This window comes from Drosophila novamexicana, unplaced genomic scaffold (assembly GCF_003285875.2).
Source record: "Drosophila novamexicana strain 15010-1031.04,08,12 unplaced genomic scaffold, DnovRS2.1 tig00000960-arrow-arrow-pilon, whole genome shotgun sequence".
NCBI lineage: Eukaryota > Metazoa > Arthropoda > Insecta > Diptera > Drosophilidae > Drosophila > Drosophila novamexicana.
Window position 1 is genome coordinate 508243 of NW_020824833.1, and position 25566 is coordinate 533808.

Genomic DNA, 25566 nt, shown 5'->3' on the forward strand with positions numbered 1-25566 from the left:
ACAGGCCAGAATCATATTTCGTAAGTTCTCGTATGGAATATAATTTTTTTGTGTAGAATAAAATAAAGAATAAATAAAAAGCTTTCTCTATTATAGGACTAGCGACTCAAAATCGATGGCTGTAGGAAATATGCATTGTTGTCATTTAACAAACTAGGGCGTAGACTTTAAAAGATTTTTAAAGCAGGGAATCTTCAAGTATCCAGACAAATTATCTTTAAATCCTAAAACTCAGACAAACCCAAAATTTTACGGTCACATTTGTATAGAATAGATTATAATTAGTATTATTGCGTTAAAAATAAAGATAAATAAAAAAAAAGGACTTAAAAAAAAATCAGAGCACGCTCTTAGTATCTAAACACTAAATTAAATTTAATTTTTAAATCTCAATGCAATTTGCCTTCGCAAACCGAGACCAACTACTGCCTTTCCAAATGGGCAGTTTTTGCACTTGCAGCCAGTTTCTAAAGTTCCCCAATATCGAGCTGCAAGAAATATGATAATTGTAATTAGATTGTGATGACGGACATGTGAGTTTTAACTAATTACCGTTGCATGATCAACGTAAAGGCTGTCTTGGGTCCAATGCAAGGCAATGCCTGCAGATCCTTAATGCTGGCAGTGTTCACCAGCGCTAATAGCTTGGAGCGATGCTTGCGCAGGCGTGTATTCTGAGAACCATTGCTAAGCTGCCCTGAAATAATCTCGCTTAGGCCACCTAGTTTGTTAGCAGTGTTATTTTTATTATGCACTTTAACGAGCGATTTAGATGGCTGTTCAGTAGCCGGATATGGTTTCAATTCCGTTTGTAAGGCAATTCGCATACTGCGCCGTCGCTGCGTTTGCTCCTGGCAGTTATTAAATATTTCTATGTTCAGTTGTCGGCTCATTAAACGTGTTGAGCGGCGCCTAACAGCTGTTAGTTCCGTATTGCGTTTGCTCATAAAAATGGGTGAGGATGACAGTGGAGAAATGCCGCTGACATTTACTGGACTAGGGTCTCGCGGATTGGAACTGGCAGGACTACTGCTAAAGAATTGACAGCGCGGAACAGTGATTTCATCGTTTTCTTCAGCTATGGAGCACAGCTCTGAGTTGAAGTCGCTGTAACTAAGCAGTGACAATGACGGAGGCCGCTCAGCAGCCTGTTTCTCCTGTAGCTCGTTTGGGTGAAGTTGCTGCTGCAGTGCATCGTACTTCATTTTAAGCTTTATATAGTCACTTATAGTTGGCAACGCCGTAGATGTTTTCACCTCTTCCAGACTGCAGTTGCTCTGTTCTACCACAGGTAATAATCCAATTGGGCCTGGATTCAAATCCACTGGCAGCTCCAGCAAGGCACGTGCACTGTAAAAAAAAGAAGAGTTCTTAACCGATTTATATAACAAATGTCAACATTAATTACCATTCTTTGGCCTTAGGTGTCAAGCCCATGTCGGAGTGATGGCGCTGTAAATTTTTTTTTGCCTCTGTATTTTTGACTGGCGTAGAGAAACTATTTCTTGTGGCTGCATGTGAGGGAGCAGTCAAAGGCCGCTTGATGACTTTTGAGATTGGCTGTACACGCCGTAAGCTCGGTCTCGTAGCGTTGGTGGACTTCTTTTTGGCTGAACGCTGTAGACAATAAAAGTGACATTTGATATATAAATTAGCTTCAGATCGAATTTGCGGTTGCGGTTAGTATATATGCCTATAAAAGCAATCGCCGGTTAAGGTCTGCTCACAGTACACAATCATGGAGCAACAGGAGGATCTACCCAATGCCAGCGTTCGTAAGACGCTTGAAGAGTTACTTGGCCGCAGCGACTATACACTGGAGTTGGCCTGTGCCAAGGGCAATAACTATTTGGGCATAGTGTGGCGAATACAAGTGGAAAAAGAGCAAAGCCTAGTCTTGAAGCTTCCACCCCAGAACTTACTGAGGCGCAAGCAGTTTTTTGCTCGGCCATGCTTTAAGCGCGAAGCTATGGCCTATGAAAAGTTCTTGCCTCTGGTCCGCAATTTTCAGGCAGAGCGACAGGTACCGGAGCCGCAGCGCTTCTGCCACTTTGCACAATGTTTCGCCACTCGCCAGGATGAGCCCAACGAGTGTATTGTGCTGGAGGACTTGTGCCGTAATGGCTACCAGATGCACGATCGCTTCGCGGACCTTACGCCAGCTCACGTATCGCTGGTCATGTGCGCGTATGCAAAGCTGCACGCAGTCTCATTGGCTGTTAAACGCCAACAGCCTCAGAAGCTATTGCCATTTCAAAAACTGGTGGACATTTTTGAGGAGCGACGCACAGATCACGTCCTAGGTGCCTACTTTGAGCAGCTGAAGCAAAGCGCACTGAGCACATTATGCCCGCAGAAAGATGCTGTTTATGTTAAGCGTCTGCAGGCTTTTTTTGGTCGGGGTAGTTATTTCGAAATGCTTTTGGAATTACTTAATGGTTCCAACTGTGAACCATTTGCAGTGGTTTGCCACGGCGACAGTTGGAACAACAATTTTCTCTACAGGTGCCAAGCGTGCACGAAACAGCCTTTAGAGGTCTGTCTTATTGACTGGCAGCTAATGCGATATGCCTCCCCGATAACTGATTTGGTCTACTTCTTATTCAGCTGTACCACGCGAAAGTTTCGCAGGCAGCATTACCAGCCAATGATTCAGCTCTACTATGAGGAGTTGCGACAACAACTAACTAGGTGAGTAACCCTTTATTTCGATTGAACTTTACTTTCACTTAAATTTGTTACTTTGGTTTGGAAGGCTGGGAGAAGTGGCAGAAGCTTTATTTCCACTGACTGCTTTTAAGCAACAACTAAAGGAAAAGGGCGCTGTGGGATTGCTGCTAGCCATGATGGTGTTACCAATAGTGACCATGCGTGGCGAGGATGCGCCGGATCTTCAAGTTATTAGTGAGATGGCAGAAGGCGGCGCCACCACCAGTTTGCACGGAGTTGGATTTTTAGGAGTTGGCAATGAAATGTTGTACAAGCATCGAATGCGCGACGTTATATTGGATTGTGCAGATTATAACTATATTTAGATATTTCAGTTGCTTGCTTACCAATTGCTCCTGCAGTTGCTGCAACCGATGAGTCAGTTGCGGGGACAGCTTCACTTGTTTGGCACTCTTAGCAAAGCGCAGCGTGGAGATCGTTTCTGACAGATCAGAAGCATGTGGACTTATGCAAGTCAGCAGTGTTAAATATGCACCTGCACTGAGAGAGTCTGCAAATAAAAATATGATTCGCGCGCCTTCATTTAAAAATATACTAAATACCAATATTGTCTATATATGTGTGTTTCTATTAAAGCCCATTTGTCTATCCAGATTGGCTATCCAGATTAGACTTAAAATAGACGTTGGTTAACGGAACTTATTATATTTGACCAATTTAATAATTACATAAAACTAAAATGAAAAGAAATCAAATAAGCTATGCAAACAAGAAAAATTATTTAAAGTACATATTGATTATGTATATTATAATTTATTGTAAGTAAAATAAACCAACTGAGGGTATTCTAGTCTAGAGGGTTTCCGACTAATACCTCTACGTTCCGCGCAAATATTCTACCAGCCGTGTATATATATACGCAAAAACACATCAAATGACACTTATCTTTGCCTTCGTAAATATCTGCGGTTGTTATTGACCGATTTAGATGAAAGAACTGAAAGCAGATCACTCAACAAACATACAAATTTCTCAACATTAAATTTTCAATGGAGTTACACAGGCGAAAAAAGCAGCACTGCCCAAAGTTGTGGAATTACTAAAAATGGTCAGTCGATGCATGTTGGGATGATAGATAAACAATGTCAATCGGAGCTAGTTGAAGCGTACATTGAAAGGATCATGGATATACAAGGTAATATTGCAAATGAGATGATGATTCGTCTTGCAATGCTAAATGTAGATTAGATAACAGATTGAATCTGATAGTTTGCCTGCTTGTTCAGAGCTGCCAAAGAGCCAACTTGGAGCTATATGAAAACAGGAACCCAATAAAGGCGATAAAGGGCAGATCAATAGATACTCTAAGGATGATCAGAAGGCAGTTTCCACGTGCATTTGTTGTTCAGTCACTAATCAAAGTCATGAAAAATGTGTTCACTGCGTGAAGCTCGTCCCTTCGGAGAGAGACAGTGTAATATTTTATGCTAAATACTATAAGGATTTTTCTACCGATATAAAAATGCACATAAGACCTACCTACCTGATTCAAGCATCCAACACACAACAAGTAGGGGTGCTATACTTGGTGCTGCCCGACTAGGAGATACCCTGAACCCCACTGAGTTAGATTTACAAGCAATCTAGCTTTCGCTTTTACATTCACTCACGTGTTAATTTTTCCCTTAGCATCACACTGTGGAAAGGCGTTCGCAATTGAATTCTGTGTGTATATGTCAATCCTTATGAAACTTTCAGGGCATAAATATCGCAAATCGCAAGTTTCTATCTAATAATATTTTTTTCGAATTTTTGGAAGAAAATAAAATATTTCAACATTTTTTCCCGTTTTCAATGGATTCTGGGCTTAAAAAAGGAGTTAGTCTGAAACCAGAAGTCAATTAGACACATGTACATACCTTGTAGTACAGTTGTTAGTATAGAGTCTCGATAGGGTATCAATGTGTGCCCAGCAGACATGGAGAGCAGCACTTTATTTATACCCAAGAGTCCCATATTTATATAGACTCCCTCAGCACGTGCCATGCCCTCGTTACCAGTGCGACGCACACCCTCGGAACCAGCTAAATCGACGATGTTCAGGCGCGCATGGCTTTGGCCTTGTCGAACATGGATGGTGACAATGGCATGGGAGCGAGAACTATTTTTGTTCATGTTGGTGGGACGCACATGCCGATTCTTAGTGCCCAACATCAGTATATGTAGCAGGTCCTGTTGGTTTCTCAATGGCTTACATGTGCCACCCGTGAACCGCTGTCCACGCGATGCCAAAGGCTTTTCCGTGTCGAGGGCAAGAAGATCGTATGCCCTTTCATTATATATTTCTATGTAGGAAGCGTAAACAAGCTTCGGCAAAGGATTGTTCTCTTTTTGATTTGCAAGGCATGTATGGTCCAATATGTCTTGCAAGCACCTTGGTACAACACCCATATGTTCCTCTGTCAGTTTCTGCATTTAAAAAGAGCCCTTCAACGCTAAATGTCAAAAGTTTACGCCGCTAATTCAAACTCACCTCTGCGCTCATCCCCATAGAATAGCTTTTGCCAGTGCCGGTCTGACCATAGGCCAATGCTGTGCAATCATATCCAGATAACACCTTTAGGACCAGCGGATGAACAAGCGTATCGTATAGCTCAGACTGTGTCACAGTGGAGTTGAATACATAATCAAAGCTAAAAACATTACCATTGACAGAAAGGGCCTGTAAACAGAAGCATGTTCGCCATAACAGGATTAAATTTAATATGTATATGGTGTACAGTTACATTGTGATCGTATTTACTTTTGGACAATTCTCCGGATAGTGTATTATACTTTTCTCATCGGGGCTTTTGCTGCTAATTAGTGTGGTCCGAAACGGCGCTTCACGCACCGCTATAAGCACAGAATTTATTTTCTGTGAATCCATCAATTAAATCAAATACAAATATTGTTCGGATTTTAGCGTCGCTTTTAAAATTTAAATAGACTCATTAAGTAGATTCTTATCGATATATCCATTTGTAAACAATTGTTATCGAATTGAATAGGCTTTTCGATAGTATCGTGTATACATATTTAACTATCGGCATAAATCGCTGAAAGTTTTAATGCTGTACAAACCATCATCGATATTCGCTTGCCAGCCGGCATACAAATTTGCTTTCTGTGACAGAGAGCCAAAGTGGTGGTGTTCCTGAAACCAATTAAGGATTCGGCGATAAGTTGTTCACAGCTGCTCCATACTAGATGTACGGAGTGCCCGGAAAAATAAGGAAAATCAAAAGTTATAAAGACAACCACTCAGTCAAAAACGAACCAAAATATAATAATTTTATTATTTCATCTACATCGTTTCTTAAAAATCTTTCCGTTGGTTTGTATTGATGCTATGCTAAAAATATACGTTCCTACCCAACTCCACGTATTAAAGGCTTACGTTCTTGAGTGATAAAAATAACATCACCAACATTGTTTAACTGTATAAAAAAAACTTAAAATTTAAATAATAAAGATTAGTATAACATGTGTTATGTACATGATTTCAATCATAAACAGATGATTTAAATGTGAGAATTATATCCCTAGCAATATGTCTGTCTATTGATATTTTGTTCTAAAAACGTTATATATATTTATCGGATCTTAAAGGTTTTTTTTTATGAATTATACTTAATATTTGTGCAAATAAGTTTAATATTGAAGCATTTTAATATGTTTGTGAAACAGGATTTTAATAGCATTAACTATTTGCTTTGAATTTGTTGGATATTGCTTGACCGATAATATGATAAGTGCTGCCAAATACTTAAATTTTCTTAGTCACGAAGGGCTGCATAAATACATTTGGGTTATCTCTTTGTAGCCCTGTCAGATATCGATTGCAAGTAGTTCTGCTCATTTTATCAAAAAAAAAAAAAAAAAAAAGAAACGCATCCGCTAATCAATTTTGCGCTTGGTTCTGTGCAAATAAAGTATTGATATAAATAAAAGCCATAGTGCATGATATAAAATAAAAAAAGTGAATACCAAATATATATATAAAAGTGATTCTAAACGCCTAAAAATGAGCATTTTGACCAGCTGTAGCTTAACATCGCTATCAATATCAACAACAGTGCAAACAAGAGTGCCATAAAATGTAGAAAGTAAACAGAGGCACCCTAAGTAACATTCATAGAAATATATTTTCATTTACTCGTGTGGTCTTTTTTATTTGGTTTGGTATTGGTGAATGGGCGCTGCAACCGCCGCCATCTTCGCCGTTGCCCTGAGAAATGGCCTCTCTACATTCCAGTTGGCGTTTTGGCAAAAAAAGAAGCAAACTACAATTACGCATTAAAGGTATATTATGTGCAGCTATGATAAATGTTAATTAACATATGCCTCAAGTAGCATCGCTACTACCTATGTAAACTTAAGTGCATAATACATACTAAATAGAACTGATATTATAATTGCTACTAACTGTGGCAAGGCTGTGACGTGCTAAATAACAGTAAGCGGTAAGCAAGTCTAGTCAACAGCTACTGCGGGCTTACCCAATAAACACATATACTATGTGGTTAAAAAGGCAGGCAAAGTCGATTGCGCATAACCGAATCAATGTTGCAGCATCCGCCTGGCAATATATATCTTGAATATATCCGTCACTCACCTCTGGGTGATGTCGCTGTCAGAAATGGGTTGTTATATTTTTATATGTGCCTATGTGCTTGTCTATGTTTTGTTTGACCAAATTTTTACTTCATGTTTGTTGTCTATTAATAGACGTCACGTCGCTAACATAGAGCGCCCCAACGATGACGCAGCAAGCTAACAACAATATAAAACCAACAGCAACATTCACATTTGTTGTTCATTTATTTTCCAAGTACAGTTGGTTTGCTTGCTTGCTTGCAACGAGACAAACAACTGCTATGACACTTAATAATTTCACGTGCGCCGGCAGCCCAACCTGATGACAGCAACAGCGCTGATTAGTTTCACTCGTGGAGCAATTTCCCTTCGATAGCCGTGAGTTGAGTGGAATGTACAATTGTTTGTACGACCTTTTAATGCATAACGCTCAAAAATCAAAAATCCTGATAGCAGCCCTGATTTGGATGGGCAGGTTTTAGGGAGCAGGCTTCGTTTGCCGGCACATGCAATGACAGCGAGGACTTTTAAATCGCTTATGTGAGAATTTACTTTGCTTTCATCAATTTATTCCATGTAATACTTATAATAGATTCGTTTTTCAGTAGTTTGAACGAGACCTGGCCTGCCAAGCTATAGATATACGGTCATAAAATAATTGGAATTCCATATATTTTAGTTGTTGGTAGAATCATTCTACGTGCTCATCCAAGTTGGTCGACAAAAAGTCTAAGTGGGCGTGCAGGAAATTTATTTTTAGTGACTAGTTTTTTTGTAATTTTATTTTCATCAAATTTAGAACGATTCCAGTACAGTCCGAACTTTGGTTTCCTAAAAAATATCCAGGAAATTGTCGGAAATAGAGTAAAATTTCTTTCCAATCAATGCGCTGCCAAAGGCGCTTTCATATTTAAGACAGCTGTGTTAATATCATGTAATCTACGTTTGAAACATTATGAAGTATGTACTTCTTGTTTTGACCAGTCCATCCTTGATCACACGCATAGCGAGCTCGACTCTTCCAGAGGCATAGAAAGCAGCAATACTTTCTGTAACAACATTGCAATCCCCATAACATGGCCATAACTTCCATATTGTGGCAGACCTATCACGGATGCTTTTAATGTTTGAAACATTCAAACGGTTCAGCGTTCTAATAAAGGCTTCTTGCCCCACTATCCTGAACATTCCAAAATACAATTTTTCGAAGAACGCGTGTCTTCGGTGCACCGAATCAATTTCGGTTTGAATTGACCGCACAAATTTAATTTATGATTGTTCTTAAAGTTTATATAATAGAGTAATCCGATGTCCATTAAAATATTTCAATAATTAGCTGTATAAATATAAAAGTTTGCCCCGATTGACTGAATCACTCATTGACTAACTGAATGGACATTCCGAGCGCTAAAAGCAGTGGAAATTTGACCCCTAATTTGAAGAAAGCTGGTGTCAAAGTTTGTATGAAGAGCATCAAAAACAATGCGTTTCAAACGTGACAATTATTAGCTTGTGTGGCTTAGGTGACTGGGCGTCGGACTAATGATATATTTTCGTTTTATTAAGAAGGAAAAAAAACACATAATATAAGCATAGAGAGCGGCAGTGATTTTCTTATCCATTGTTTACTTCGATTGCCGATTGTGGTGCAACAGGGACAATGAGCCGGTAATGGGTTAGGAATGCTTCGTGGTGAATGCATAGATGCATGAATGTATTCCTGTGGATTTTGCCAAAGTATAAATTAAATTTTTCCATTGAAAACTGGTAAAAAAAAATTAACGAACCCAAGATCGAGCCTAAGCCTGGCTCATGGATATAGAAAAACAAGTTAACAAACCGATCCTTATGGAGAGGCATTGATTCGCATTGTAAATCGAACCATGGACGTTTTTATTTTTAATTTATCGTTAATTGTTTACTGGAACTTTACCAACTTATGCTCAAATAAATCGCCCGCATAGGAGGACGCTTAGGCGCCTTTCAGAGATGGTGTCAGCCAGAATTCTGGCGACCGTATTGGAATGCCCCAGCAGCTTGTCGGCGTAGCTGCAGCAAAAACAGCAAAAACATTTGGTCTCCGACCGTTGTGAGGCGAAGATCACGTTCCGTAGCGTCAGTTGCGAGAATTAGATAGCCTCAGCCGATTAAGTAGCGCCTTTGTACAGATAAGCAGCAAGTTATTTGAGCCTATTCAAGCATTTAGCTCTGTTGGCTGCGATGTGAGCTCTACAGACGATCTTGCGATCCAGCTAATAGAGAACGCTAGTATGTGCAATCATCCCCCCATTGATGCGCGATTCCACGCAGCTATCGGGGCGTAGCGTGAACGTGACACGTGCAGATTTGGCCCAATTAGTTGGGATATTCCAGTTTGTTGTCCAGCTTTTGGCTTTGTGAGCGTTCGTCCCTAGCAGATATCAGCTTTCGTCAGATCCCTTCTCATCTGTCTCTCCTCACAATATTTTTAATAACGTCTGTTGACTTATTGCGTTTTTAGTTTCACAAGATCCGGAGGATTTCTATCGATTGGATCCAAAGAAATCGGCGGCTGAAAATGCCTATGACATCTATGCCATGCTTTGTGTGGAGGAGACGCGGGATACGAAGCGTTTGTTTCTGCTCAATGCTCTGGCCTCGCTTTGCCTAGCGGCTACCACGGGCTCGCCGCACAACAACCTACGCTTCAGCACAGAGGAACTCCTTTACTGGTAAGTTACGCGTGCTGCAAGGAATCGTAAGAGTTATTCCAAACTAATAATATTTGTATCTGCAGTCTAAGTGCCTCACTGGTGCACACCTTTACGCAGGTACGTGCGGCTGCGCTCCGCACTATCCGCTATACGCTGACCACGCCAAAGGATATCAGAGCGTTCAATGCGCTGCAGCTTCAGCATCTTTTATGTCGGTCCATTGATTTGATGCTAAAGAACGACGATGAACGCGTGCAGGCGCTTAAGTTGGTACGTAAAATGCTGGCCATAGCGCCTGAAGACATAAGTCCAGTAGTCGTCAGATGTCTCGTGTCGCTGGCCGACAGCGGCATTGAGGAGAGCGACAATCTTCTTCGTGCCTGCCTTGCGACGCTTGCTGAGTTTGCAGTGCTCAATCCGGCGCTGCTGATCGTGTGCGGTGGCGTTTCATCCATTACGCGAAATGTGCTTGAGTGCCACAATCCACGCATCGCCGAAAGTCTCTGTGGTGTGCTGCTCTATCTTCTCGAGTGGCCGCAGACGCGAAATATTTGTGGGGTTCGACTTGACTGCCTAGCGGCACCTTATTGTGATTTCACCTATGGACTAGGCGTAATGGATAAAAACAAGTAAGTAAAGCGAAGTTATTGCCTTTTGTTATCATCTCTTATTTATTGATTTACCCATTGCAGGGACGCACGGGAGCTGCGTTATACCAGTTGCCGCCTAGCTTTACTTTCCGTTCTACGCAGTTGGACAGGCACACTCGAATTCTGTGATCCAAGCAAACCTTCGGGTTTAAAAGCAATAGTTGATGCTTTATATTTAAATCAAATTGAAGTCAGAGTAAGTAGAGAAATTGCTTGTATATATCTATTTTGGCAGTCTAAGTGTATTGAATCATTTGCTTTATTTGTTCTTCGACAAGAGTTTGTCAACTTTCAATGCTGTCTTAGAAATGCTGTCATTTTAGACAAAATAACTAATTATTAAAGAAAGAGATTCGAAGAAAATGAACTACATTTTCTTCTCTTGTACAGTTCATTTAATTACTACTGTAAAAAGATCTTTAAATTTAATATATACCTATCAAATAAAAAAATTATTAACGTTGCTCATAAACTTCACTTCAGTAACTATACAATATTGCAAATATGGAACTGTTTGCTAACTTGAAACTTTTTGAGCATACAATATAGTGCTTCGACTTTGTTTATAACTGAGGGACTACACAGACCGATATTACTATATAAACTCATCCCATCGTGCATATATTATAACTTAAAAGATGCCCCCATTTCCTGTTCGCAAAACCGTAAAATAACAATTTTATTTTGTAAACCAAACATAAAATTTCGTTTTTTATGTGTATTTATATAATAACTAACTAATTGTCTTTGTGCGTCTTTCTCCCTCCATTTTGATGCCGGCAGAAAGCAATATTGGACTTGCTTTACGAGCTTTTATCGGTTCCACAACCTAGCTGGACGGATGATTATGACGTGGCGTTGCAAACGGTGGATCCGTCAGATTTCCAAGACTCTTGGCTGCTAAGCAATGGGTTTGTCTCCGCTGAGGGACGTTCTATATTACCCAGTTTGGCAGCACGTGCTCCCAATGTGGTGGAACAGCACTTAGCGCTGCTTCTTTACTGTTTTCTTGAAACAGGACTGCTCAATGCTCTGGTCGAAGTCGCCGTTGCCAGTGATCAATTTGTGTCGGTGCGCGCCACAGTTTTAATTGGCAAAATAGTGCAGCTAATGCATACACATTTGCCAGCGGATATTTTTAGCACTAGTCCAGCGTTACCCACGCTCGTTGGACATGCCACGCAAGGCAATCAACAAGCCAATGCAGCCGTGGCAGCTCTGCAAAATTATCAGAAGATGTTGCGCCAGAGGCCGGCATCGTGTAGTTTATTTCTTGATAGCATTGTACAAGGTGGTGCGCTTTTACAAACACGCCTCTTTCGGCGTAACATCAATGCACAGGAACAAACTAGTGCTTTGCAGCTGCAGGATACAGCTGGAGCAGCGGCCGCTGCAGTAGCCGTCGCGTCCTCGTCGTCCTTTTCAGCTTCTTATAGAGGCACAGGAACGCTGGATAGACAGCGATTGGATTCAGTTTCCTCCAGCGATGAGTCTAATTCACAGGCATCAAATTCTCTGCGTTCCAGCTTTAGACTGAAACGTAAGTTTCTACCGCAGGTATTTAACCTCGATAATTTTCGTGCCTTCAATCGACTGCTGCACGAATCACATGTGTTAACCCAGGCCGATGCAAACGCCTGGGACTGGGAGGTGATCATCACAATACTGAGAGTAAGCATTGAACAATTGACATTGCCATATTTTTTTAACCCTTCTTTTCATGTCTTTGTCCCAGTCAAATTTAATACGCAAGCTTGACTATACGCCGGGAAAATTCCTAAATAAATTCCTTAAACGTTTAGTGGACTTCTTTAAACCAAGTAACAACCGTTTTTCACATCAAGATCTTGTTCCGGGCCACACAATGCCAGCGTATGTAAGCGCTGGCCTCGATCTAATTGATGTGCTGCTAAGCAGTAGCGAGGTAATATATTTTTGAATATAGTCTTACCTTTTTCTTATGCATGTATATATTTTTTTTCTTTTGTTTGCAATGAAGCTGGAATGCATGCGCTACATAACGGACTATTTCTCGGACATAAGCCAACATCTGCTGGCAGTGACCACATCAAGTCGTGCCCATGATTGCCTGTTTAGTCCACAGCATATGAACAACACAATGTGCCAGCAATATTTTCTCTATATTGGACGGATGTGTCGCAACAACAAGGGTATTGAAGTGCTTAAAAACACAACCGTATTCGAATAGTGAGTGACATTGTCCCAGGTCCCTAGTAAACTTTATTCATTCTATTCTCTCTATTAGTCTGATTACGCTGGTGCGTCATACTGATCATGTTTGCTATGTAAAACTGATTGTCTCTGGCTTAAACTACAGTCATGAAAAGTTGCCGCGACAAGTGCTAGAAAAAGCCCTTACGCTTGCCAAGACACGTAGTGGTCGACTGTATGCCACTCAATTCCTGGCTGTACTGCTTCGTGCACGTTTGCCCAACTTTGAAATTTGGGGCCTACCACTAATCATACAGCAAACCAAGGACTCGGACCGCAGTGTTGTACTAGCCGCTATGGATGTGCTAGAGGAGGCTTGCCATGACAAATACTATCTGGAGGAGATCGTTAGTCTGTGGCCAAATCTTAAGCAATTGGGCGATGTGGGGCGTCTGCTTATGTCACGTTTTTACTCTCTATCGCGCGGTCTGAATAGCAGCAAAGCTCACATCGAGGATGAGATCAAGTATTGGCGCAATGGGTACAACAAGCGCTATGTGCTGCTCGTCGAGGCGGAGACACACTCCAGTCTAACGCTACACGTGCGCAACGAGGATGGCTACTACTCCAGGCGCAATTGCAATCAAAGAGCACAGTTAGTTCCGCCCAATATAGCGCCGCACCTTTATGGCCAAATGGCGCAGACCACTCAGGGCATGACAGCTCTTCGAAAACATGCCGATCTCCCCCAGTTAGTCGAGGTGTTTACGCGCGGTAAGTGCAACGACGATGCCGAATGCCTTGAGCTAAAAGCGGCTATTTGGGCTCTAAGTCATACCTCAACGCACTCCAATGGCATTGAATACTTTGTAGAGCTGGGCGCCAGGTGAGACAATATACATTTACATTTTTGGAACATAATAACATTGTAACTATAAATTTTGCAGGCTCTATGAAAAGCTCATACTGATGGTGACCAAGTGCGAAGTGTACTCGGTGCGCGCGACATGCTTTAGTGCATTGGGCCTAATAGCAGGAACTCAGGCAGGTGCCAACTTGCTTTTCAAGCTAAGTAAGTTTTTGGTGTATATACATCATCTTTGTACAATTTTACTGCAATACATACATATGTATGTCGTATCGAATTTAGGTGGAAGGTGATCTGGATGTAGTTGAAGATATTATGACTATATATAGAAATTTAAATATACATATAAGTGCAAGAAAGAAAGAAAATGAGAGAGACAGACAGTCTCTGTTATAACGCAAGCAGAAAATAGCAAAAGACGGCAAATATTGATGGATATATTATGTTTATAGATTGGCTCAGTGTGCGTCATGATCGGAACACAATGTGGCCCGTTCATCAGCCAGAGGATTGGATTTCAAATCAATATACTCCGGTGCGTCATCACTATGAGGATATGCCGCCGTATAACTACACGGGTATTGAGGATCAAATCGATGCATCCTATGATACAGGGAGTTGTTGGAATCTGCAGGATGTAAACACCACTACAACGACGACCACGGACAGCGCCCGGACCACTGTCGAAGAGGTATGTCGTCATATTAATAACTCACCAACTACACAAATCTAAGAGTTAACTTTCATTCATATGGTAGCTTCAGTTCAGTCGGCCGCTTCCCATTGGCGGAGTAGCAGCGAAATCAAAAACGCTTCCAGAAGGAAGCAATGTGCGTCAGGGTAAACATCAGCGCTCTCTGTCCGAATCCAAGACAACGGATGTATTTAGCCTACTAGGTGGCGGAACTAGTGCGCCAGGTGTTGGATTCTGTCCAATGCATTATCAGCATCGTATTCGCTACAATTCTTGCACGGACTCTAATACCTCGGGCGTTAGCAGTTGTGAGTCGGTAACTGGAAGAACAGCTGTTGCATCCGCTGCTGCAGGTGCTATCAACGTGGGTGATTTTCAGCAATTTCCACTGAGTCCCATACCAAGTATGTCCAATCTGCTGGAGCTACCGACACTGCAAGCCGCGAAATTGTTGCGTCGCACATCATTGTTGGGTACCAGTTTTCTACCGCAAGCGCTTAGTCCGCTGGCTATGGAGGGCTACGCAAAGCTGCGCTCTTTGCGTGCTCGGAGTCGTCCGGTGTTCTCAGAGTCGGCTGCGGAACTATACGACTTTATCGACATTGTTGATCGTGGTGAGGTCCACCCACGAAAATATTCCTGGGGCGAATCCAACCGCCGGATTAAAGTGCGCAGTTTGGATCGACAGACAATGCTTAATGTGTTCACGTAAGTGCAGACTCGAAACTAAATGTTAAGGTATTTGTTTAAGATATATATATATATATAATCGGTGAACAGCGAACGATGTGAACTAGTCGGTCTGTATATCTGTTTGTTTCTATGCCCCTCTGTCTCTGTCTCTCCCTTTCTCTCTCGCTCTCTCTCTCTCTCTCTCTCTCTCTCTCTCTCTCTCTCTCTCTCTCTCTCTCTCTCTCTCTCTCTCTCTCTTTATCCAAAAGCTATATTTATGATAATTTATGATAGACTTGTTCTTTCTGAAGAACATGGCTTATACTATGTCAAGTTACAAATTTCTTGATTTAGAATAAATGAGTTTGGATCATAGAAGTAGAACGCTACTCTGCTATCCCCAAGGGAGTATCGTACTTATAAAATCTTTAACTTTCCTGGTGATCACGGAAAATGTCCTGAAGTGCGAACAAAACAAATTATAGAACGACGATATTGCTCTGTCTCTCTCGATTGCTCTCCCAGATTGCTCTTAAGGTATACACTAATCGAGTATATATCTTTGCTTAAGCTAGAGCAGCGAACGCGTTCAAAATATTTGCATGCCGGGCACACCCGACTAGAGAACTTTTACTTATTTTGGAATATATCGTCTTGTGACATCCATGTTTTGCGATATGTCCAGCAAACACTTTGATGTCTTCGATATATCGTTATAGTTAAAAATTTTAAAACTGGTCCATGGAACGGGAAGAACAAGCAATAGCCGGCATATGAAATCGGAGATGTTTCGTTTCGTATGGGCAAAGTAGGGGAGATGCTTTTTTTGGTTGCCAAAAGGTATTTTCACCGGCTTTACTATGTTAAACTCATTGTAAGTCACTACATCATAGTAAAGTTATTTACTATCATAAAAACTCAGTTTTTACTGCCATTCCATTGCTATACATTAAGCCATGTGTCTGGCGTTATATTGAAGAAACGGAAATAAACAAAGTTGATCGCAAAATAAGCTATACATTCAATAAAGCTTCTCATTCATTATCAGAAACGTGAAGCGAAGGTCATCCCGGCTATAAGCTGTAACATTTAATGGGCTTTTTAAGCAACTCATTTTCAAATTGATTAGCCCTCGCTAGTCTTCAATTTTTATGCAATTTTATATTTCATATAAATAATTTTAAGAATTCAAATTTTAAAATAAACTAGCGCTGATTCAGACAGCAATTAGGCGGTGGGTAGAAGCAATTCCGGGTTTTACCTGTTTATGGTTCGTAAGAAGGCCCAGGGTAGAGTGATGTAGTGCTTTAATTAAAATATATTTTTTAATGTTGTAACTTTTTAATATTTTTCAGACGTCTCTCATCAGAAGAACTGCAGGTGCCATTACCTTCACTGAATACGCCCAAGTTTCTGCCACCAAATGATCTACAAGGTCCGTGCTATACAGGTATCTGCTTGCCGAAAAATGCACTCGATTTGTTTCCCTCGCGGAATTTAAGCCGTACTTATGTCTCATGTGATATTATTGATCAGGATTTAATGGGCCTTAATTTATTGAGCGGGCGGCCGCAGTTCTTAACGTTTCTTAACGATTCCGTCAACAACGAGGGCGGCGACGAGTCATCGGTAATATCCTCGCTTTCTGATGTCTCGTCATCGGCCAGTCGACGGCCGTCCAAATGGCAATTTGGCGCCAAACATGCACGTAGCCAGTGCCTTTATTGTACACGCTCACGTCGTCAGCAACGACTGCAAGCGCAAGCGTCGGCACAAGATACCAACAGCACCAACGGCCTTGGCGGCCAAATGGCACCCTGTGAACTTTATAGCAGCGCATCAGCGACATTGGTTGCCGCTGGTATGCAAGCTGGCCCCGCATTGGCCCGTAAGAATACTGGCAAAACTAGCGGTGGTTCCATACAGCTTGCGGATATGAGCTTCCACTCGCCCGAGAGCATATTGAGTGAAGAGAGTCTCCCAGATAAGTTAACCGCTTCTATACTGTACAATGTGCAGCGTTTAGCTAATCCGGTTAGTGCAAAACAGTCGAAAATGGCATTGCTAGAACTGAAACAGAAGCATCCCCATGCTTTTCAAGACATTTGCCTATACTCGGAATCTTGCAAGACGTTGGGGCGCAGTAGCTATCGCATGAGTGCGCGCCGCTTTCTGCAGGAACTTTTTCTAGACCTTAACTTCGATACGTTCTATGTGGAGCCGCAGCTTATTATCAGCGCTCGTAAGCAGCCCGCCAACGATATACAGAAATCATCACATACTTCCGTTGCCTCAACATTATTGTTAACAACCTCAACAACATCAACAGCTTCAACATCAACATTAACAACGACAACAACAGCAGCAGCGCCACCGCCATCAAATTCAACGTTGCTATCTCACAAAGCACAGCTGAAGCCTAAGCAAACGGCCCAACTTGCCAGCGTTTATGAGACCAGCTGGGAAAATCTACTAATGGATCAATCTCCGCGTCTAGGGTCCAATAAGACTCTAGTGCAAGGTTACTCAGCGTCACAACCTAGAACGGTGCCGGCGACCACACACAATGAACTGCAGATTACCGACTCAACAGAGGATGCTATGTACAGTGACGAAGATATTGGCGAAGATGTCTGTGATGGAAGTGGTGCCGGCACCCAGGCCAGTAGTGTAACGACCGCAAATACTGCCGTTCTTGCAGCCCACAGCAATCGCAGCAGCATTGGCACTATTAGTCAACAGCCACCACCGCCGTCGTCGACAACATCGTCAACTGTGCCAGCACCCATATCCAGCACGGCATGCAGCAATCTTGAAAACGAAAATCGTCAGTACACGCGTGGACGTTTTTATACGCTGGAGCTAGATCTGAGTTGTACGAAGAATAAATTTCCTATCACGAATCGAAATCGAACGACAGCAATAAAGGCGGATCAAGGACCGAACCCGGTTTCATTGCTAATGCGGCAAATAAGCGCGGATGCGCCTGTGTCACCTGTGTTGACTGATGGTGCCGCGGTACTTTACTCCAATGTGACCAAGAGCTTGGCAGCCTCCATAGCAAAACCTGTGGGCAGTCTCTACTGCGAAAAGCGCCTACAGAGCTCAAAATCTGAGGCATTGCTTGATGGTGGCAGAAGCGGAAATGGTACTATCAATTGGTCAGCACCTAAACGGGAAGCCTTGTAAAATAAAAGGTGACTGTGAAAAGCTGTAAGAGATAGCCATGCCTGACTGAGACTGTCTACCCTGCAAGTTATTCGGCTTCTCTTCTATGGCTGAAGTTTTTAAGCTTATCGCGTTAAGTTGTCCACAGTTTTCTTTGCATTCGCTGAGCGATTTATGTAACTTGTGCATATAGAATATATACATATATATGTACAATCACAACAAATAAAGAGAATACACACATCTAAATATACATAAGCCCATAATATAAATAAAATAAAAATTACTATTTTCTGTAGATTTTACAGTTACAATTAATATTATTGATAAATATTTTCTTTTAATAAAATGTATTACCGTTAAGTGTGAAACATAATCCAAAAAATAATGTATACATTTTATTTGTATAATGACTAAAAAAAACAGGAAATATCGGCTAGTTCGGAACGCCGATGATACAATACCAATACCTTATCTTTGGGTTAGAAAGTTTATTACTGCCCGATCGTTCCTGTTGAAATTATATGATATAGTAGCCTGACGTATTGTAGATATATTTGAGGTATAACAAATATATCAGAATAGTGAAACTGATCATTTCTGAGTTTTATTAAGATATGGTGAACAATTAAACAATTTTTTATACAAAAGTTTGTTATTCGAGAGAGCATCCTGTATAAATAGTTTATAAATGCCAAGTTTCTTTAAAATATCTCAAAAAAAAAAACAACAATTTTTTTCATAACTGTCCGATGTTCATAAGATGTAGTATAAGGAGCATAGTAAAGCTTGTTAATGCCAAGTGTGAATTAAACAACTTTGACAAATGAAAGAGTTGACCGAAGTTGACAAGATTGCTTAAGTGAAGCTCTTAAATTCTAAGTACGGTCAAAATATCTATAAAAAAAATAACAATGATCACACAAGAACTTAATTTTCACCGATTATTTCCATGGCTATATGATAGAGTGGTCTGCTTCAGCAGTTTACGATCTATGTACAGTATGCAAAGAAAGTCGAACCTATATAAACTTTCATAACGATAGCTTTTAAGCTGAGAAATCTCCATAGAATCTGATAAATGGTCGTGGCTAGCTGTTGATGCTGATCAGGAATATGTATACATATGTTATGGGTTCAGTGAAGTTTCATTGTATGCGTTACACACTTCGTGATAAAATTATATTACCCTCTGTAAGTGAATAGAAACAGATAACCCAAAAGGAACATCAAAACCACCGCAAATAATACGAAATTTCCTGAACAGTTACATTTAATGCAAGATTGTAAAGGCATATAAACTGTATTTAAATAAAAGCTTCCAAATAAAAAAAAAAAAATACATACATCCTCAACAAATTGAAAAATTTTAATACAATTAGATTGGCTTTAACACACATGTGTCTATTCATTTTCTCATAAATGTATGTATGTATATATCCGTATATCCGTCTCGTTCCGATGCGATTTTAGTTTTTTAACAACTCATTCGGTAATAAACCTCAGCAATAGAGAAGGACGCGTGTTATATTTTTAACTTGACCCGAAAACGAACTACAATTTAAGAATACGAATGGTGAAAAGAAAACATTTTTCCGTGCCTTTTTTCCTGCCCCTGGGCCACAAAACAGTCACAATGAGGTCCGGCCTCAAAATCGGATTTATGCGGGCTTTTGCGAGCTTGAGTCCAGGCTTAACAGGCCTCTTCCCTCCTCACACGAACGGACGGACAGACAGACATTCATGGTTAGATCGGCTTGAATATTGATGTTGGGTTAGAATATATAATATCCTACCTTCTGTCTGTTACATACATTTCCACAAAACCATTGTACTATTGATTCATTTTCAATGAGTTAAGGGTATACAAATGAGCAGAACAAAAGTATCCCTAAACAGAAATGAAATTGTGCGAAAATGGCCTTGGTTATCCGTTGCTTCGAACTGTTGGAGGCGGAGCTTGGCACAACCACTCTCTCTGCAAGGACCTAAACTCGTATTAGGGGACTCGGCCGGAGCGTTTCTCATTATGATGTAGTGGTACAGCCCGAACCAACTTATCCATAACTGTTGTTGAGGGCGGAGGATACGAGGAACCCTGCAAATCCGGCAGTGATAATTATGAATAAGGATTCACTCGAACCACTAATGGCGAGCTTAATTTTGGCTCTAACTTGGCAGTCATTAAGAACTGCAAGTCGGATGCTCTGGCCGAAGCGACACAGCCGTCAAGCTCACTTCGCAGCAAGAGGAACCCGATAGATCCAGATTGACTCAACATGTGTCAGACGCGTCCACTATCACGAGGTATATCAATGTTTTCTTCTGCTTAGCTGATTTTGGACTAGACTTAGATGACGCTGACGCAGTCATAGAGCCTGGAAATTACATCTTCAAATGTGTGTAAGACTAATGCAGATAACCATAGTTATAAAGCATCCGCTGCTTTCCGAATCCGCTTCTCCAGTCAGTCGGAGTCACCGATATGCTTTTAGCGCCTAAATTTAAAAACACAACCAGGTACCTCTACCTGCTGACATCAATTGCATATTGGTTGATGACTGCGAGACACCTTTAATTGGTCTCATTAGTGGTTGTGCTCAGACAGTGCGGTGGCGCTGACACAACTGTACGGGCAAGTAACTGTTAAGCTACTACTATTAGGCACATACTTGGAAATAAGAATCTCAATTAATAACAGATTGAAAATAAACGTTTTGCGGGTAGCACCTATATCAGTAGTGGGTCGTAAAACTCGAGGCCTGATACATAACTACCGCCACTATTTGGCTACAAACAGTACAGAAAGATAACAGATGTCTGGATTCAAGGGTTATCTCTATACCCAAAGCCTCACCCTCCTCCTTCAAGGGCTTCAGAACGATCAGTTTGTCATCCTTTTTGCTAAAGACCTTTGAACATCTCATTGAAGAACATCTTCTAACCCCAAGGCTACCATAGCATCAACAAGATTCGCATACCTGAATGGTTAATCTACAGAGATTGCTGCGATCAAAGCGAAATTCTTACAAAATGTGGATTATATCCATATATTAACTTCTTGCTTTGTTTTCTGTCCTTACATTTTACAGTTTGCTCGCCATGACAAGAAACAATGTTAGCAACCATACCATAAAAAGAAAGGCATACAAATTGAAGGACCGCTGAAATAGGTGCGTTACTCAAACTTTAGGCTTAGCTAAACAGTTTTATACATATAGAGATAAAAATAACCATTTATCAATGTTGATGAGAATATGTTTTCAGTGATAATTGAATGTTATTTTCATTATCGTTAATTTTTTCAATGATAATGAAATGTAATTTTCATTATCGTTACGTGTATCAATTACATTTCATGAACACTACTTTTTAGAATGCCAACCACAAATGCATTACAAACAAAACAATGTATTGGCTAAAAGACCTCGGATTGCGCAACATGTTCATCACATTAGATCTGAGCCAAATTTAAATGTATTAGTTTAGTGACAATTGTATTTGTATTAAAAATAATAATTGTACATACACATACATATGTACTTGTCAATGCATGTGCATGTAGGTACAAAGTTTATCAGACAGATATATTGAAGTGTTTTCGACTGTTATGGTGACAACAAATAAATATTGTAATATATAAAAATGTTGCAAATATGCCCACTGCATTAAGAGACATAGAGAATCCAAGCAAATATTTCCATTTCCCACGAAGTGCCTCACAAGTTTGACTGTTTGTGTAACTGTTACCGCTGTAATAATATAATTTAATTAAAAACAAATTATTGTAATTGCCAATCGCATGCTCAATATTTAATCTGGCATCTATACTCACACATCCCCTGTGTCATCTTCGGCTATTGCTTCTGGGGTCGTAGCCTGTTGGTCTTCCGTCAGGCAGGTGCAGTTGCGATAATTCAAGAGTGAGCTTGTTGCTGGACCACAGGAGCCATCAGTTAGCATTGAGGTATTCTGCAGCTCGGCAAACTCAATAGCGGCACAGACTAGAGCCAAGCAGCAGAAAATTAGTGCCACAGCAGAAAACACGTACGATTCAGCTAGCAACACCTTGTAGCAGTTGTTATGTGCTCTTTTGTATTCAGCTCCGCGATCCCGACCAAGCAGTATTAGACCGGCAATACTGGCAAGTAAAAGCTAAAATATTACTTGATTTACTACTCAGTAAGTAACACATATGTGTGCAATTAACGGGTAACATTCTTATAATCAAAATGGACAATTAAATATGGGATGCAACTTACTGATAAGCCACTTAGGTACGGATTTATCAGTATAGAGGCACTCGGTGTCAAAAAAAATATTGAGATTGCGAGACCAACGATCAGCAGGCCAATTGCCAGTTGCAAAATCAGCAGTTGACGTGAAAGATTTGAATTCCGAATGTGCGTAGAATACGTATCTTGGATACCTATGGGTGGTAACATGCATAATATAAATGGATAGCATTATTTTTTTTTATTTTGCTAGACTTACTGTCATGGTTCTTATTATTTACAACAATCATCCGACTGTGTCTTAGACTATTTCGAGTAGGTGTGTGTCGTCCAGCGATTTTCATCCCCTTCATATTCTGTGGCACCGTTGTACTCATATAGACCGCCTATACATTGGAAAAATTATTAAGCATAATCTCGTTGTTCCTAAACACATCGCATCAGGTGCCAGGTATAGTTAATACGAACCTGCGTTGGCTGTAGCATATCTAGATCGCTCAATGGAATTTGCTCATATGTGGCGCCATAACGATGCGATACATTTGTGGGCTCTTTCATCGGCTTTAAGCTGGTTGGTTCCGGTAAAACGGGAATACGGGTGGACTGTGGCACGTTTTGGTATTTGGGCTCCGGCTTGATTACTAGCATGGACGCATGTGATTCATTTTCATCTAAAGGCGGCGCGGTAACGTCCAATGTCTCACAATTGTGGATTCCAAAAAATTTGGATTTTGCAACACTCAGCGCCGCTTTAACAGCTGCGATGCTGTGGCTGGTTTCATTCAGCTCCGAGACGTGTTCTGGCATTTCCGGGTCAAGCCGATCCTGCGTTGTTGATGCTGTTTCAATGGCTGCTGCAGCCTCAGGCGTTTCCTGATATTTTCGGCTCCGAGATTTCTTGTTTACGTTCACGGCCAAATCACAATGTAAGCTAGTGCTAGCCTGATCGTAATATGACTGCAGCGTGGGACTCTTCGAATGATCGTTGCTGCGTGTTGCCTCCAGCAGTGGCTGCTGTTGTTTTATCTTCGGCTCCGATGTGTTGACTGTGGCAGTTAAGTTGTCATAGGTGCTTATTGGCCGGACGATTTGTGGTTGCATTGTCGCCTTCCTTCTTCCTTCAGCTGACGTTTTACTAATAATAATGTCGCCTCTTGGCGCATAGCGTATATTCAGTATGTCTTACTAAAAAGATAGCTGGAAAAATGGTATTAACTGCAAGGTGAAAACGCCAGTACAATTTTTCTACTCATTTTCTGGTATTTTCATAAAGTATTAGAGTTTTTCTCCCATATACACACATATGTGCATATGTAAGCGTGTCGCCAATTAGTCTTTTCTAGTCGGGAGTGCTCGATTTTAAGATAGCCTAAAGATAAGACAGCGCCAAGCTGATGCAACAAACATTCCAGTTTCCTGCACTCATTCCCACACATTCACAACACAATGATGCTCACTTTCTGCAGCAGCTGTGCTTGTTCTTGCCTCAGTCTCACACCATAGGAAATGCATTCTTAAAAAAAAAAGTCATTTGGCAGGCGGGAAGAGGTATCCAAGACGAGCAATATTTGCAATCTACATATATATATATAGTAAACAGTACCCTATATACCAAATTTGTATTTAGATCTTATAGTTTCTAAGTTTTGCTTAAGCCCTTGTATTAAAATCCATATTTATCGATAATATTATGAAAATGAAAAGAGATCTCGAAAATTTCGTTTTGCCTGAGACGAGATAAAAAATGTCAAGCTCTTTTAGTTTCCAAGACTAACATGGTTAGATCGATTCAACTCATCGCCATTAAAAAATATACTTTTTATGGTCGGAGATGTTTCTATCTGTCTGTCACAGGCATTTGCACAAAATCAATATACCCCTTTTACCCACATGCGATCGGGAATACAATTTGTAAAAGCTTGATGTCACAGTTGCACAAACACACGTACTTAAGGTGAGTTTAAATCGTGTATCTCAGCTTTAGCAAGTATGTATGTAATTCACAAGACTGCAACAGCCCACACATTAACAATAGTTGAGTTTAAAATGAAGGGAATCGTTATGGGCCGTTGAATATGCCGTTGTTCAAAGTAGGCTAATTGTAAAACGTTGCTTCGATCTATTTAAAATTTCTTCCGCATTACAAACTTTTTTAAATGAATGTAAACACATGTATGTATTAAGAGAAGCACAACACACAAATACATAAAAAGATATGTGTGTAGAAAAGTGGAACCATAAGAGGCATACCAGCTCACAACAAACGAAAGTAGATATATAATACATAAATATATCTGTTAATCCACATAAAATAACTGAATATATGTACCTGTGTATCTGTTTGTGCATATGCATGCATATGTAAGTGTCTACTGAGCCAGAAAACAACAGTATATATTAAAAAAGAAACAATTTAAAAAAATCATAAAACAACAACAGAAAAAAATGCACTCCAATCGAGACGCTGGCAACTGTACGCACCGAAAGGTGAAAACAAACTAAAAATACTTCTCTCGAACACACTTCGATCGAGCGCTTTAAACAAGCCATTTCCATCTGTACGCTCGCTGCTTGGCCTAAACAAAAACAAAAGCAAGCGCTGAAACCAAAACGGAATTCGCTTACTTACCTGCCAGCACTTGGCAAGAGCGACAGCAAGAGCGCAACCAACTCACATGCTCGCCGCTCCGAGTTTGAGCCTAAGGCCAGAAGCGCTGAATGTAGGTGCGGATAGTTTTCAGTGTTCGGTGAGCGACTAAGTTGACGTGGCAAGGCTAAATTGCATTTTCTTTATGTACGATAGAGTAAGAGCAAGTAAGAGAGCTCTTGTTGAGAGTACCCTACTAATAGACACCCTGTACACAGCGCCGATCCGCTGTAATGAACGTTCGAATTAGTTACACAAGAACACACAACATGCAAACCATGGAACTTGAATAACTTTGTCATTCATAGCTCAATCTTTATGAAACTTTCAGGACATCAATTTGGCACCCTTTGTATACATAAACCGAAGCGCCGAAGGCTGTACCTTTTTAAATGGGTTCTTCTTTTTCAATTTGGTAGCTATCTAAAAGGTGGAATATTCTTTAGTGTATACTATTGT

General features: G+C 40.7%; 4 protein-coding genes across 5 annotated transcripts; 2 read left to right on the plus strand and 2 right to left on the minus strand.

Moving 5' to 3' along the window:
• Positions 1-336: 336 nt before the first annotated feature.
• LOC115765420 (kinesin-like protein Nod) lies at positions 337-5599 on the minus strand. The gene is made up of 7 exons (XM_030708965.1): positions 5474-5599; positions 5204-5392; positions 4590-5139; positions 3057-3220; positions 1409-1617; positions 553-1350; positions 337-488 (listed from the first exon to the last, which is right to left on the minus strand). Exons 1-7 carry the CDS (start codon positions 5597-5599, stop codon positions 383-385), a joined length of 2142 nt encoding a protein of 713 aa, XP_030564825.1. The 3' UTR covers positions 337-382.
• On the plus strand, positions 1739-3063 carry LOC115765340. Its single transcript, XM_030708850.1, has 2 exons — positions 1739-2691; positions 2756-3063. Exons 1-2 carry the CDS (start codon positions 1739-1741, stop codon positions 3033-3035), a joined length of 1233 nt encoding a protein of 410 aa, XP_030564710.1. The 3' UTR covers positions 3036-3063.
• A 1013-nt stretch (positions 5600-6612) lies between the features above and the next one.
• Positions 6613-19533, plus strand: LOC115765273 (rapamycin-insensitive companion of mTOR). Its single transcript, XM_030708763.1, has 12 exons — positions 6613-7014; positions 9809-10019; positions 10085-10630; positions 10694-10847; positions 11435-12322; positions 12387-12575; positions 12651-12859; positions 12918-13709; positions 13771-13895; positions 14144-14382; positions 14450-15093; positions 16413-19533. The coding sequence occupies exons 1-12, from the start codon at positions 6948-6950 to the stop codon at positions 18244-18246; spliced, it is 5898 nt and encodes a 1965-aa protein (XP_030564623.1). The 5' UTR covers positions 6613-6947; the 3' UTR covers positions 18247-19533.
• A 2188-nt stretch (positions 19534-21721) lies between these two features.
• On the minus strand, positions 21722-24883 carry LOC115765391. Of its 2 annotated transcripts, XM_030708919.1 has the most exons (6): positions 24790-24874; positions 22929-23657; positions 22720-22846; positions 22488-22654; positions 22061-22380; positions 21722-21977 (listed from the first exon to the last, which is right to left on the minus strand). In XM_030708919.1, the coding sequence occupies exons 2-6, from the start codon at positions 23559-23561 to the stop codon at positions 21803-21805; spliced, it is 1422 nt and encodes a 473-aa protein (XP_030564779.1). In that variant the 5' UTR covers positions 23562-23657; positions 24790-24874; the 3' UTR covers positions 21722-21802. The 2 variants fall into 2 exon arrangements, with proteins under 2 accessions (XP_030564779.1, XP_030564780.1); XM_030708920.1 differs by lacking the exon at positions 21722-21977 and having other exon boundaries at positions 22249-22366; positions 24790-24883.
• Positions 24884-25566: the final 683 nt, after the last annotated feature.